This window comes from Chlorocebus sabaeus, chromosome 7 (assembly GCF_047675955.1).
Source record: "Chlorocebus sabaeus isolate Y175 chromosome 7, mChlSab1.0.hap1, whole genome shotgun sequence".
Classification (NCBI taxonomy): Eukaryota; Metazoa; Chordata; class Mammalia; order Primates; family Cercopithecidae; genus Chlorocebus; species Chlorocebus sabaeus.
Genome location: NC_132910.1, coordinates 69,531,220 through 69,545,536, shown reverse-complemented (window position 1 = coordinate 69,545,536; position 14,317 = coordinate 69,531,220). Strand labels below are relative to the sequence as shown.

At 34.4% G+C, this 14,317-nt stretch overlaps 1 protein-coding gene across 1 annotated transcript in view; it reads right to left on the bottom strand.

Annotated features, from left to right (window-relative positions):
- LOC103236166 (N-deacetylase and N-sulfotransferase 3) overlaps positions 1-14,317 on the bottom strand; it is a 210,918-nt gene that overhangs the window by 183,619 nt on the left and 12,982 nt on the right. The window contains exon 2 of the mRNA XM_007999649.3: positions 6,858-7,993. Within this exon, the coding sequence (XP_007997840.2) occupies positions 6,858-7,838 (981 nt within the window). The 5' untranslated portion in view covers positions 7,839-7,993. The remainder of the gene's footprint in view (positions 1-6,857; positions 7,994-14,317) is intronic.

Genomic DNA, 14,317 nt, shown 5'->3' with positions numbered 1-14,317 from the left:
CTGATGTTTTTCTTTTATCATGTCTAAAGGATATACTTCAGAAAGAATGCAATTCATTCATTCAACAAATGTATCGTGAGCCAGGCACATTTCTCTGTGCTGGAGATACATCAGTGAACCAAATAGAGGGAAAAAAATCTTGCCCTAATGAAGCTTACATTTTAATAGTCAAAATAACAAAGTAGTGGCCAAAACCTCAATTATTTTTGCACCAATCTAATAAATTAGTAAAATATATGGGATGTATGGTAGCATGCTGTGAAGCCTTTAACAACTGGGTCTTTGTGAATAAAAAGCCCAGATTTGTAGCATTTGTCCATTTTTATGGTGTAAATACTCCTTCCCTAAAGCTGGGAAGAGATGCACAAAATTGACCTTATAAGCCAGTGTGAGCCAGTTTTGCACATCATTGGTGATCATAAGTGCCAGAACGAAACATTCTCAGGGAAAGATGGGAGATTAGGGGCTGCATCTTTAAAGAGAATGGTCAGAGAAGACTTCACTGGGAAAGTAACATTTGAGTAAAGACCCAAAGGAAGCAAAGAAGAGAGCCATGCACCAATCTGGGGGAAGGACACTTTAGGGAGAAAGAACAGCAAGTGCAAAATTCTGAAACAGGAGCGAGGAACAGCAAGGATACTACAGACGCTGCAGTAGAGTGAGTGAGGGAAAAGGAGCTGGGCATGTAGCAGAGATAAAGACCCTGGAAGTTGCTGGAGGGTTTTAAGGAGAGGAGGGTCATGATCAAAATTATGTGTCAATGGCATGACTCTGTCTGCTCTATAAAAAAAGGGGTAAGGTGTAGAAGCTGAGAATCACATCAGATGGGAAAAGGTGAATGATTAGCAAAGAAAACAGTAGAAATCGGGCAAATCTAATCAAATTTTGATGGTATAAAACAACAGTGCCTAATTCCAGGGTTAAACAACAACATTCACATCCAGAACAAGAATAACCTATCAGCCAAAGGAGAAAGAGCATTATTGGAGATAAAGAACTTTCTACCTTTTGACTGAGGTATGAAGACACTGGCACTTGTTTAATGCATATGTTTAAATTTCTAGAGAAACTACTCAAAAAAAAAAAAAAAAAGAGAGAGATAAAATACATTCATTTAAACCAGGAATGGATAGAAAAAAGAAAGAAACTGGCAATTCAAATGAAGGTAAAAATGAAGAGAGAAAAAGAAGAGAGGAAATATAACCAGTGGGGCAAATATAAAGCACAAAATAAAGTAGCTGAAATAAATCCATATATATTGATAATCCAATTAACTATATGTAGATTGATCTTGTTAATTAAAAGACAAATATTGACAGAGTAGACAAAAAGCAAAGTTCACCTTGAAGCTATTTTCAAAGCTAATTTACAGTGCGAAGACAGCAGAGAGATTAAAAATATATAAAAAAGGGGTAAGATATATTTCTCAAATACTAATCAAAAGAAAGCTGGTATAGCTGTATTAGCATTAAGCAAAACAAAGGCAAAACAACATTAATACAGTTAAAAAGATAACATAGAATGATAAAACATTATATTAAAATACAATTTCAAAATATATGCACTTAACATAGCTTCAAAAATATAGAAGGCAATAATTTTCAGAACAAGGAAATACTTTCAATCAACCATCAGAGTTGGAAAATTAAACATAACTCTTTTGATAGCATCAGGGATACCACTCCTCTCCCTCACCCCCCAAAGAAGAATACAGTAAGAAGACAGATTTGAAAAACGTAATTAACAAGGTTGTGTTGATATACCTTGATTAGAGAATATATGTTCCTGTCAAGTACATGAGGCATACTGTATCCAGTTATAAAGTAAATCTAGCAAATTTGAAGTATTGGTATCAAGCAGATACATGCTTCTATAGCATAATAAAATTAAATGAATATCAGTAAATAAGAGATAAGAAACATCCGATATAATGGAAAGGAACTCAAGAAATACGAGTTTAGGAGAAAAATGGCAAAACATTAATACTATGTACAGTGTACAGGTCTTGACATTCATACAGAGCACTTGAATAGTGAACTGTCTGGAGAAATTTTTGCTACCTTTCTATGTGTACTTATGACAGAATAATTGATTGCAGTTGTGTTTTCCCCCTCCTCCCAATATTTGGTATGTTGTTTTTTTTTGGTGATATTATGAAGCCTCTGGCTTCCCCTTAGCTGGTGTGGTGAATATTCACAATGAAGTCAAGCAGCACAGAGTGCACCTTTACACTCCAATTACAGCCTCCTATAGTCAGCCCCAAGCAAGACTAAAAAGTCAGCTGAGTTTGTCTTTTGAGCTTGATATGTCTTATTTTTCAGTTTTCTGGCTTCCCACTTCTATTTTCAGCACTTTCTTTTCCCTAAGTACTCTTGGATCTTCTGTTAGAGAGGAAAATAATGATACAGTCACTCATGACATTGTATTAAAAATTTAAGAACTTCCCTCTCTTCTGGGTCCACTTAAAAATGTAGATTTTTTTAAGGGCTAATCTACAAATACACAAGTTATGGTATATTGAAATGTAGGAAAATAGTGGGAAAGGTCTGTGGTGGTTAAAAAAGGAAAGTGGCTGTTGAGTACCTCCGGAAAGAAGTACAAGGTACTCCAGGAGGAGCCACAGTTACCTCTTCAGTAAGCTCAGATGTGACCAGGTGGGTTCTTCATTTTCCAATGAATTTTAGGAATTTTCTCAAAGTTTGAAAGAAATGTGTACCTATTACAGAAATAGAAGAGAGAGAGGAAGGGAGAGATGCAGGAGGGAGTGATATGTAACCTCTTTTATGCATTGGGAGTATTCAACTGCAAGGAGTTCAGTAAAACTCTGAAAGACTACCTTTTCCAGAGTCTTTTCATTCAACTTCTCAAATGTCTTGGGACATAAATGTTATATGAAATGGTAGGTCTAAAGGTATAATGGATCTTAGGACAAGAGTGAGTCAATGCATCTAAAAGATCATATGGGTTGTTAGTGTTCACTGGGTCATGAAGTACTTTCATGTAAAACTAAAATGCTTTAATTGTAGAAGCATCACTTTCTCTCTCCAAAAACCCTTAGTTGGGAAGTTTGAGGGTAGGTCATAGATCACAAGGAACTTGAAATTTTGAACATCACTAAAACTCATCCAATAGTCCAATGGAACATGTTTGCATGCATACGTCCACAGACACACACACACACATTTTCCTGACTTCAATTTCACTGAAATTTGTCCTGCCTTTTTAAAGGAATATTTGAATTATCTAAACAATTTTTTTCTTTGTTTCTTTATAGGCTATGGCTTGTAGCTTGCATACTATCAGACAAACGAATACCTCAACTTAGGTCTGTTTTTTCTTTTTTCTTTTTTCTTTTTTTTTTTTTTTCTTTTTGTCTTATTGTGGCACGAAGAATGAAACACTTTGTGCCATGTCACAGTTTCTTTTGTGGCTTTGAGGCTCTTTAAAATATACTCATATTATTCAACTTCTAGGTGGGTAAAGTTGATATTGCATTGCTATTTAAATCTTCCCATTAAATAAGGAAGCACATTTTCTGTTCCACATAAAGAAGAAAAATAATATCCATGCAGTGATTAGTTTAATAGTTAAAATTTATGTCTTGTACTCTCCTTCTAGTTTGGTACATAACAGTTTATGTAACTTTTGATTTTCTCACATTCTTTTAAATTTTTCCAGTACTTAAAATAGGGAAAATATAACATTTGCTCATAAGTGGTAATAATTAAGTAATTGATTTAAACATTTATATTAATTATATACCCTTAATCACAAAATTTATGATTTTTTTTTAGACTTCATGATTTTTGATTATTTCTTCCTTTTCTGATTTAGTCAGGTCACCCCTATCTAACTCTTGGACTCTAAGTTTTAGCACCAAATACTTTCAGTCCTAGACAAACCAGGACAGTTGGTCTTCCTAGACCCAGTCCACCCTCTAGCTACTGTATAATTTCTCTTTTTTCCTTCATACCAAAATTTCTCCACTGAGTGCTCTATACTCTCTTTCTTCACATCTTGACCCCTTCTTGACCCCTTAGTTAACTCCTGAACTCACTGCAAATGGGCTTTGGTGTCTATCATTCCATTCATATAGATTACACAAGAGTCCCCAGTGATGTCTGTCTTTTCCCAAAGGAGACTTTCCAGTCGTTACCCCAGTGGACCCTTCCTTCTGAAGCTATAGTATCTCAGCTTCCTAGTCTCTGACTGTTCTTTTAAACCCTTATTCAAGGTATATTTCCCTCTACTTGTTTTCTAGAAGATGATTTTCCTCAATATTCTACATTTGATCATCTTCTCTCATCACTCTATAAATTATTTCCCTGGCTGATCTCACACACCTTCATGCGGTGAATGATTCCCTATAGGATGATGAATTTGAAGTCTATATGTCCTACCCAGACTTTTCCTGTGAAGTAACTACCTGTGAAATGCCTCTGCATCAAACATGCACTTTAATAAAACTGAAAATTTTAATATGACCTTTAATGATCTTTGCTATGATCCTCTTACTTACTGTTGTTGACATCATCAACAATTATCCACCTATGCTAAAATCCTAATGTCATCCTTATATTCTCTTTCATGACAAATTCTAATGTCATGATTATATTCTCTTTCATCTCCATTTAGCCAATTACTAAGTTGTTCAATTTTACTTCCTAAATAGATCTTATTGGTCCTTCCTTCTCCATTCTTACTCCAATTTCCTGGTTTCAAGAAATTGCTATCTTTGTCTGAATTACTGCTACAGCTTTCCAAATCATCACATCAACATAGTCTTACCTTTGAACTCCGTCCTACATTCTTAATACTTACAGGTACACAGCATACACTGTAATGTTTCCCACAACGTAATTTATATACAACTGTGTAGATATGTTTGTTATTGTGCTTACTATGTTGCAAGCTATTTACCTATTTACAACCCCCACGAGACACTTTATCTTTGTATCCCTAAAGCCTGCCTCTGTGCCTGGAATGGGATATAGCCATATTAAGTACTGAACAGATAGATGCTCAGCACAATGTGCTTTCTTATGACTCTACTCTTCCCTGCCCCTCTTCTAAAGGAATGGACTACAGTTCAAGATTTTATCTGTAAGTTCCAAAAAGTGCTTCACATGTAGTACACACTTAATAACTAGTTACAGAATGAATACATGAATGACTGTTTATACTCTCAGGGCAACTGACTGCAATAAATTAGTGTTTTGAGACACAATCACAGATGCAATTTAGAAGTAATTAAAAAACCCAGATTATTCAAAACATATTTTTTTAAAAAGCCTTAGGTAGTTTAGAAAATATATTTCTATCTAAATATGAGCAGTTCATAAAATACACATGCCAAATTTTTCTTTAATATGTTCAATAAGCCTCTAATTTTTCATACCCCTGAAAACTGGCCTAACTTCTAGAGCACAAAGGCATTTTGTATTTTGTATAATATTAGGGGAAATGGGGGGCTACATAAAAAACTCAGGGATTTATTTACCGTATTTTAAATTTCCACAACAATATATTTGACAGTTTCAAACAATTTCACATCAGAAATATATTCATATTGAAAACATTTCTCACCAAAATCATTTGAAATGGAAAAAAATGGAAGAATTATGTATTATTTGTAATCTTCAAACATGTAATAAATGCTTAAACTACCAGCTTGGTTTAAATTTAGCTATATTTTCAAAAGTTAGTACAAAGACTTAATGGAAACTTAAATACAGCTTCTTTATTAATAATTTCCATTTAGCTAAAAGGAAGAGACAAAATAATGCCAAGAATATGGAAGTTTTTTTTTCTTTTCAGTCTTCACACTCTCTTATAGTAACATTTAATGGTCCTTCTGGTATTCTTAGTTCACTTAACTAGTGTGATGAACATTACTATTATTTGCCAGATGCTTCGTGACTAGAGAAAAGAACAAAGTTTTCAAGATATATTTTTTGCTATCTGATTTGGTTCTAGATATTCTACCAAAAGGTCAAAGCTGTAGAATAAAAACTATGTATCAAAAGTCTCACTTTTATGAGAAATCAATATGTAGCATAGCAGACATAGAATCCTATGATATTTCGAATGGGAAACTAAGATAAATGTAGGTAACTTTAATTTTTAAAATGTTTTAATAGTAAACAATCAGCTGTTTATGTAACACAATCAACTCATAATAATGACAAACTATTTCAAATAATTGTTTTCTGTTTAAGGGCAACAGTTTTACACAAGAAGAAATGTAATACAATTTAAATGCAGCATGATTGACTTCATATATGTGTCAGAAGTGTTCACTGAAATCGAGTTAAATCCTCATGTGTATATGTGAATAAATATGCTTGTACAGTCATTGATTTTCATATTTAGTAGTACTGATTTTCAGTTTCAGAAAAATATAAGAGAAAATGCATTGCATATTTGACTTCCAAAAGTATCTGAACTTGCTACTATGAGATCTGTAATTCTTGAAATTTGTGGAAATATTTATTATCATCAAGACAAATACACATTTAAATGTGCTAAGTCTGAGATTAGTAATAGTTTTTTTTGAGGTAGATAGTTTATGGACAGTAATTAAACAAAATGATTTCTACTCTAGTTGTAAATACATGTAGAAAACCATTTCAGGATCCTACCACACTCAATCTTTTAGTAAAATCTTTATTTTTCTTGATTTAGATAGAAGTATATAATCTTACTAGTTGATTTAGGGTGAGTGATAATCCTAGATTTCCCAGACATTCCCAATAAATCCCACATCCTGGGTAACCCAGTTGTAGTACAAACTGGGATAGTTGTATCCCTGCTGGGAGATGAACTGAACTTTGAAACTTGAGAAAATAGAGCCTTACCTTTACATCATTGGTGTTCATTCTTGTTCCCTCTTTTCCCACAAATATATCATCAATATCCACAAGAATGTACCTGTCCAAGGACAATGTCAGCCTCTTCCCTGATAAGAAGGAGATGGCATCTATGAAGATGAGCTTGTGGAGCCAAAAGTTCAAGTTGTTGCCAAAAAGAACCCTTTGAATTCCATCATGAAGCCCCAGGTCATGTATTATAGTGGCATAAAAAGCACCTTTAGAGATGGAAGGAGAAAGGTTTTCTGGGGTCTTTACTTTGGCAAATATTACCGGTTGGTAGGCTGAATGATTGATCTGAAAAACTGTCCAGTCAGTTCCAGGTAAAGAACCTTTTTCAAGCTTGGAAGATTTGGTCACACGAAGCAATGGAGAATGAGGATTAATACAACAATCTTTTACTGCAAGATTTCCATATATGGAAAAAGGGAAACCTTTTAATTGAAAGCTCTGTACACTCTTCTCACTAGTTTTGTGGAATCCAATGACACCCACACCGTATTCTACACAGTATTTATCTAGAAGGCTTCGATTCCAGGAGTCCATATTTATATACTTTAAAATATTCTCATAAATAATGAGAATGTATTTGCCTTTCATTTTGTCTATAAGTGCTGGGAGATCTCCCTTTCCAGGGGCAATTTCAATGTGATACTGGAATCTACTTGATTCTAGAATCATAATGATGTCTTGACCAAGAGATGAGTACTGGCTTTCTACAAATACTAGGACTGTGGGATCTGTCCTTGAGGCATCAAAAAGCTTCATTGCTTTCACTTCCATGAGCCGATATGGTAGGTGCTGGAGGTCGCCACAGTCAACTTCTGAAGCCGTCTCAGAGAGTTCATTTTCCTGTTTGTAGCCACTGTACAGGTAGTAAGCAGAAATGATAATGCTCACCATACAAAAAGTGGCAAGCAGAATGACTGTTCTTTGAAAGTGTCTGTGAAGCTTCATGATAAAACTCATGTTGTAGGTACTTTCCCCAACTATGCCAATAGAAGCACCATAAAAAGTTAAAAGAAAAGATGGTGTTCCAGCTACTTTCCCAATCTCAGTCAAGAGTTTATGTCACCATTGCAGCTCATTTGTATCACTTGATCAGTACTCACAGAAAATACAACCTGAAAAATAGAAAAGAATATAAAACAGTCAGTTTGCAGCATTATAATAAGCAAGTTTTTATCTTGTTGACTAGCATAAGTGGCAGAGTATTTGGCAGATGAACTGGTGTATAGTAAATTCGAAGCCCTCCCTTTTCTTCTCCCAGATCTGCGTGAGGACATGGGACTGTTAGAAAGAGGAAAAGGGGTCCATTGAGCCCTCTATCCTGAGTATAAAAAAGACTTTGGGCTAACAGGAAATTTCATGATATTCACTGTACTTTGCATCAAACTCTATAGATAGTATAGAACAAAGACCACAGAGCGGTCACCTAAGCCATACACTGCCATTTCTTGCCATCTGGCTATACATTATGTAATATACACTCAAGCTGTTTGTTTTTAATTACAGATACTGAATGTTTATGCCACAATGAAAAAAAACATGTTTTTTTCTTTTCTGCAAAGTCATTGGCACAGTCAATTTTATCATTGTATATGCATTTTACATTCATTAGAGAAACAACCTTACGATAATTGCTGCCATTAGAATAGCCCTTTCAAAATGTATATATGGCCCCACAATGCAATTAATTATTTTAGAACTGCATATTTTCATAGTTGCATTTTCCAAAAATCAAAACTGTCATGTGGTAAGATAAATATTAGGAATAAAATACTTCTCAGGGTTTCTGCAAATCTGGTGTGAGACCATTGGGAATCATATACTCTTGGAGAAGAGCATATTTACCTATTGATTCACTTTCTATACCATTCTATGTCCACTTTTTGAGAAGGAGTTTTGTAATTATGTGAAAAACTACTCCAGAAATGTTTTTAAAAATGTAATGAAAACAACTGAGACTTCATGAAACACTTTGTTATGCAATAATTTGAAATCCCTTTCAAGTCTTAGTAACCTTTGAAAATTTAGTAACTTTGAAAAATAATATGAAAGAAACATGGGCGCTTCTTTTTTTCTTTGGGTGATCTACATTTATTAGGATTACACTTCCTCTGGTATCACAGCACACTGATACAGATTTACTGTTAAGAGTATTTTGAGTGCATGAAGCTTAAGCAAACTGTGTATATATCTCTGTCAACTGAACAATATTTTTTCTCGGGTAGTTGAACTAATGGGAAGCAAACACATATTTCCTGGCTAGTCAAATCCAAAATAATGTACAGCCATGCTTGGATTTACCTGGGCACCTAAGGAATTCTTTTCCTTTTAAAAAAATTCAACAATTATTTTAGAGGGTACACATGCAGGTTTACTACCTGGGGATACTGCGGGATGCTGACATTTAGGGTATGGATCTCATCACCCAGGCAGTAAGCACAGTACCCGATAGGTAGTTTTATCCACCATGTATGTCCTCCTTCCTTCTTCCTCCCTCTAATAGTCCACAGTGTCTCTTGTTCTTGTGTATATGTCCATGTGTGCTCAGTACTTAGCTCCCACTTGTAAGTGAGAACATGTGGTATTTAGTTGTCTGCTCCTGAGTTAATTTGTTTAGGATTATGTCCTCCAGTTGTATTCATGTTACTACAAAAGACATGACTTCATTCTTTTTTATGGCCACATAGTATTCTATGGTATATTTGTACCACATTTTCTTTATCAAATTCACTCTTGATTGGCATCTGGTTTGATTCTTTACCTTATTCACTTATTCACTATTGTGAATAGTGCTGTGATAAACCTACAAGTGTATGCATCTTTTTAGTAGAATGATTTATTTTCCTTTGGGCATATACCCAGTAACGGAATCCGTGGTCAAGTGATAGCTCTGTTTTAAGTTCTTTCAGAAATCTCCAAACTTCTTTCCATAGTGACTGAATTTGTTTACATTCCCACCGACAGTGTATAAGCATTCCTTTTTCTATGCAGCCTCACCAGCATCTGTTATCTTTTAACTTCTTACTAATTGCCATTCTGACTGGTGTAGATGATATCTCACTGTGGTGTTGATTTGCATTTCTCTGATGATTAGTGATGATGAGCATTTTTTCACGTTTGTTGGCTAATTGTATGTCTTCTTTTAATAAAGAGACTATTTTGGCTGGATATTTAGCATTTTCTAGGTATAGAATCATATCATCAGTGAAGAGAGATAATTTGACTTCTTTTTCTATTTAGATGCCTTATTTCTTTCTCTTGCCTGATTGCTTCTTTGAAGAAACATCTGCTCATGTCCTTTGCCTGTTTTTAAAGGGGGTTGTTTGTTTCTTTCTTATTGATCTGTTTAAGTTTCTTGTAGACTCTGGATATTACACCTTTGTTGGATGCATACTTTGTGAATATTTTCTCCCATTCTGTTGGTTGTCTGTTCACTCTGCTGATAGTTTCTTCTGCTGTTCAGAAGCTCTTTAGTTTAATTAGGCCCCACTAGTCAACTTTTGTTTTCGTTGCAATTGCTTTTGGGGACTTAGCCAAAGATTCTTTGCCAAGGCTGATATAATGAACAGTATTTCTTAGATTTGCTTCTAAAATTTTTATAGTTTGATGTCCTGCATTTGAATTAATTTGCTTACTTAATTTGCTTAGGATTACAGACTAGGCAAATTACCTTGAGTTAATTTTTGTATGTGGTACAAGGTAAGGGTCCAGTTTCATTCTTCTGCATGTGGCTAGTCATTTATCCCAGCACCATTTACTGAATAGGGAGTGCTTTACCTATTGCTTGCTTTTGCTGGCCTTGCCAAAGACCAGATTATTGTAGGTGTGTGGCTTTATTTCTGAGTTTTCTATTGTGTTCCATTGGTCTATGTGTCTGCTTTTGTACCAGTACCACACTGTTTGGGTTACTGTAGCTTTGTAGTATAGTTTGAAGTCAGGTAATGTGATGCTTCTGGCTTTGTTCTTTTTGCTTAGAATTGCTTTGGCTGTTTGGGCTCTTTTTTGGTTCCATGTGAATTTTAGAACAGTTTTTTTTTTCTATTTATTTAAAAATAACGTTTGTAATATGATAGGAGTAGTGTTGAATCTGTAAATTGTTTTAAGAATCATGTCCATTTTAATGACACTGATTCTTCTAATCCATGAGCATGAAAAGTATTTTCATTTATTTATATTGTCTTTGGTTTATTTAATCAGTATTTTTTAGTTCTCCTTGTAGAGATCTTTTACCTCCTTGACTAGCTGTATTGTTAGGTATTTCATTTTCTTTGTGGTTATTGTACATGGGGTTGTATTCTTCATTGGACTCTCAGCTTTGACATTATTGATGTATGTATAGGGACACTACTGATTTTTTTATATTGGTTTTTTATCCTGAAACTTTCCTGAAGTCATTTATCAGTTCTAAGGACCTTTTGGCAGAATCTTTAGCATTTTCTAGGTATAAAATCATATAATCAGCAAAGAGAAATAGTTTGACTTCTTTTTCTATTTGGATGCTTTATTTCTTTCTCTTGTCTGATTGCTCTGGCTAGGACTTCCAGTGCTATAGGAGTGGTAAGGGTGGGCATCCTTATCTCATTCCAGTTCTCAAGAGTAGTAGTTCCAACTTTTGCCTGTTCAGTATGACACTGACTGTGAGTTTGTTATAGATGTCTCTTATTATTTTGAGATATGTTCTTTTAATGCCTAGACTGTTAAGGGTTTTTATCATGAAGGTATGTTGGATTTTATTGAAAGCTTTTCTGCATCTATTGAGATTATCATATGGTTTTGCTTTTAATTCTGTTTATGTGGTAAATGACATTTATTGATTTGCATATGTTGAAACAGCCTTGCATCCTAGAAATAAAGCTGACCTGGTTGTGGCCTATTAAATTTTTGATATGCTGCTGGATTTGGTTTGCTAGTATTCTGTTGAGAATTTCTGAATCTATGTTCATCAGAGATATTGACCTGAGTTTTTTTTCTTCATTGTGTCTCTGCCAGCTTTTGGTATCAGGCTGATGCTTGCTTCACAGAATGAGTGAGGAAGAAGCCCCTTCTCCTCAATTTTTTTGGGAATAATTTCAGTAAGATTGGTACCAGTTCATTTTAGTATGTCTGGTACAATTCGGCTGTGAATCAATCTGGTCCAGTGCTTTTTTTGGTGGGTAGGTTTTTTTTTTTTTTTAAATGATTCAATTTCAGAGCTTGATATTAGTCTTTTCAGAGTTTCAATCTCTTCATGATTCAGTTTTGGGAGATTGTGTTTCCAGGAATTTATCCATTTCCTCTAGATTTTCAAATTCATGTGAGTAGAGATATTCATAGTATCTTTAAGGATGTTTCTATTTCTGTGGGATTAGTTGTAATGTTATCTTTGTCATTTTTGATTGTTCTTTTTTGGATATTCTCCTTATTTTTCTTTGTTATTCTAGCTGATGGACTATCAGTCTTGTTTATTTTTTTCTAAGGACCAACTCTTGGTTTCATTGGTCTTTTATATGGATTTTGGCATCTCAGTTTCATTTAATTCTTCTTTAATGTTATTTATTTTTTTCTGCCAGCTGTGGGGGTATGTTTGTTCCTTTATTTTAGTTCCTTTAGGTACAAAGATAGATTGTTAATTTGAGATCTTTCTAACTTCTTGATGAAGGCATTTAATGCTATAATCTTTCTTCTTCACACTAACTTAGCTGCATCCCAGAGATACTGGTAAGTTGTGTCCCTATCTTTTTGATTTCCGCCTTAATTTTGATGTTCACCAAGGAGTTATTCAGGAGCAAGTTGTTTAATTTCCATATAATTGTGTAGTTTTGAGAGATCTTCTTGAATTGATTTTTTTAATTGCACTGAGGTTGGTGAATGTTCTTGGTATGATTTCAGTTTTTTTAAAATTTATTGAGACTTGCTTCATGAACAAACACATGGTCAATCTTAGAATATTTTTTATGTGCAGATGAGAAAGATGTATATTTTGTGGTTGTTGGGTGGAGTGGTTCTGTAGATATCTATTAGATCTAGTTGGTCAGGTGACAAGTTTAAGTCCAGAGTTTATTAGTTTTCTGCCTTGAATATCTGTCGAATATTGTGAGTGCGGTGTTGACATCTCTCATTATTATTGTGTAGTTGTCTAAGTTTTGCTGTGAGTGAAGAAGAATTCGTTTTATGAGTCTAGGTGCTCCAATGTTTGGTGTATATATATTTAGGATAGTTAAGTCTTGTTGTTGGATTATACTCTTTATCGTTATGTATTGCCCTTCTTTGTCTTTTTAAATTGTTATTGGTTTGAAGTTTGTTTTATCTAATATAAGAATAGTCACTTCTGATCTTTGTGTATTTTCCATTTGTACAGTAGATCTTTCTCCATCCTTTTACTTTGCGCCTGTGGGTACCATTACATGTGAAATTGGTCTCATGAAGACAGCAGATGGTTGGGTCTTGTCCTTTTATCTACCTTGCCACTCTGTGTCTTTTAAGTGTGGCATTTAGCTCATTTACATTCAGGATTAATATTGATCTGTGAGATTTTGGTCCTGTCATCATGTTGTTAGCTGGTTGTTATGAAGACTTGATTGTCTAGGTGGATTATAGTGCCTGCAGGCTATGCGCTTAAGTGTGTTTTTGTGGTAGCAGGTGTTGCTTTTCAATTCCATGTTCAGCACTCCCTTAAGAACCTCTTGTAAGGCTGGTCTAGTTGAAATGAATTCATTCAGCATCTGCTTGTCTGAGAAGGATTTTCTATCTCTTTCTCCTAAGAAGCTTAGTTTGGTGCCATATGAAGTTCTTGGTTGGAATTTTTGTTTTTTAAAATGCTAAAAATAGGCTCCCAATCTTGTCTGGCTGTAATGTTTCTGCTGAAATGTCTGCTGCTAGCCTAATGGGGTTTCCTCTGTACATGACTTGACCATTTTTCTCTCTAGCTGCCTTTAAGATTTTTTCTTTTGCATTGACCTTGGTGAATCTGATGACTGTGTGCCTTAAGGATGGTCATATCACGTAGTATGCAGCCTAGGTTCTCTGTATTTCTTGAATTTGCAACTCAACCTCTCTAGTGTGATTAGGGAAATAGATTCATGGACTATATACTCAAATATATTTTCCCACTTGCTTATTCTGTCTCCTTCTCTCTCAAGGATGCCAATGAATCAAAAATTTGGTGTCTTTACATAACTCATATTTCTCAGAGGTTTTGTTCATTTTTAACAACTATTTTTCTTTAGTTTTGTCTGACTGAGTTGGCCCAAAGATCCAGTCTTCAAGTTCTGAAGTTCTTTTCTCAGTTTGGTCTAATCTGCTGTTAATACTTCTAATTATATTATGAAATTCTTATACTGAATTTTTCAGGTCTACTAATTCAGTTTAATTCTTTCTTAAAATGGATATTTCATATTTCATCTCTTGGATAGTATAAATAAATTCCTTGAATTGGGTTTCAGTTTTCTTCTGAATCTCAC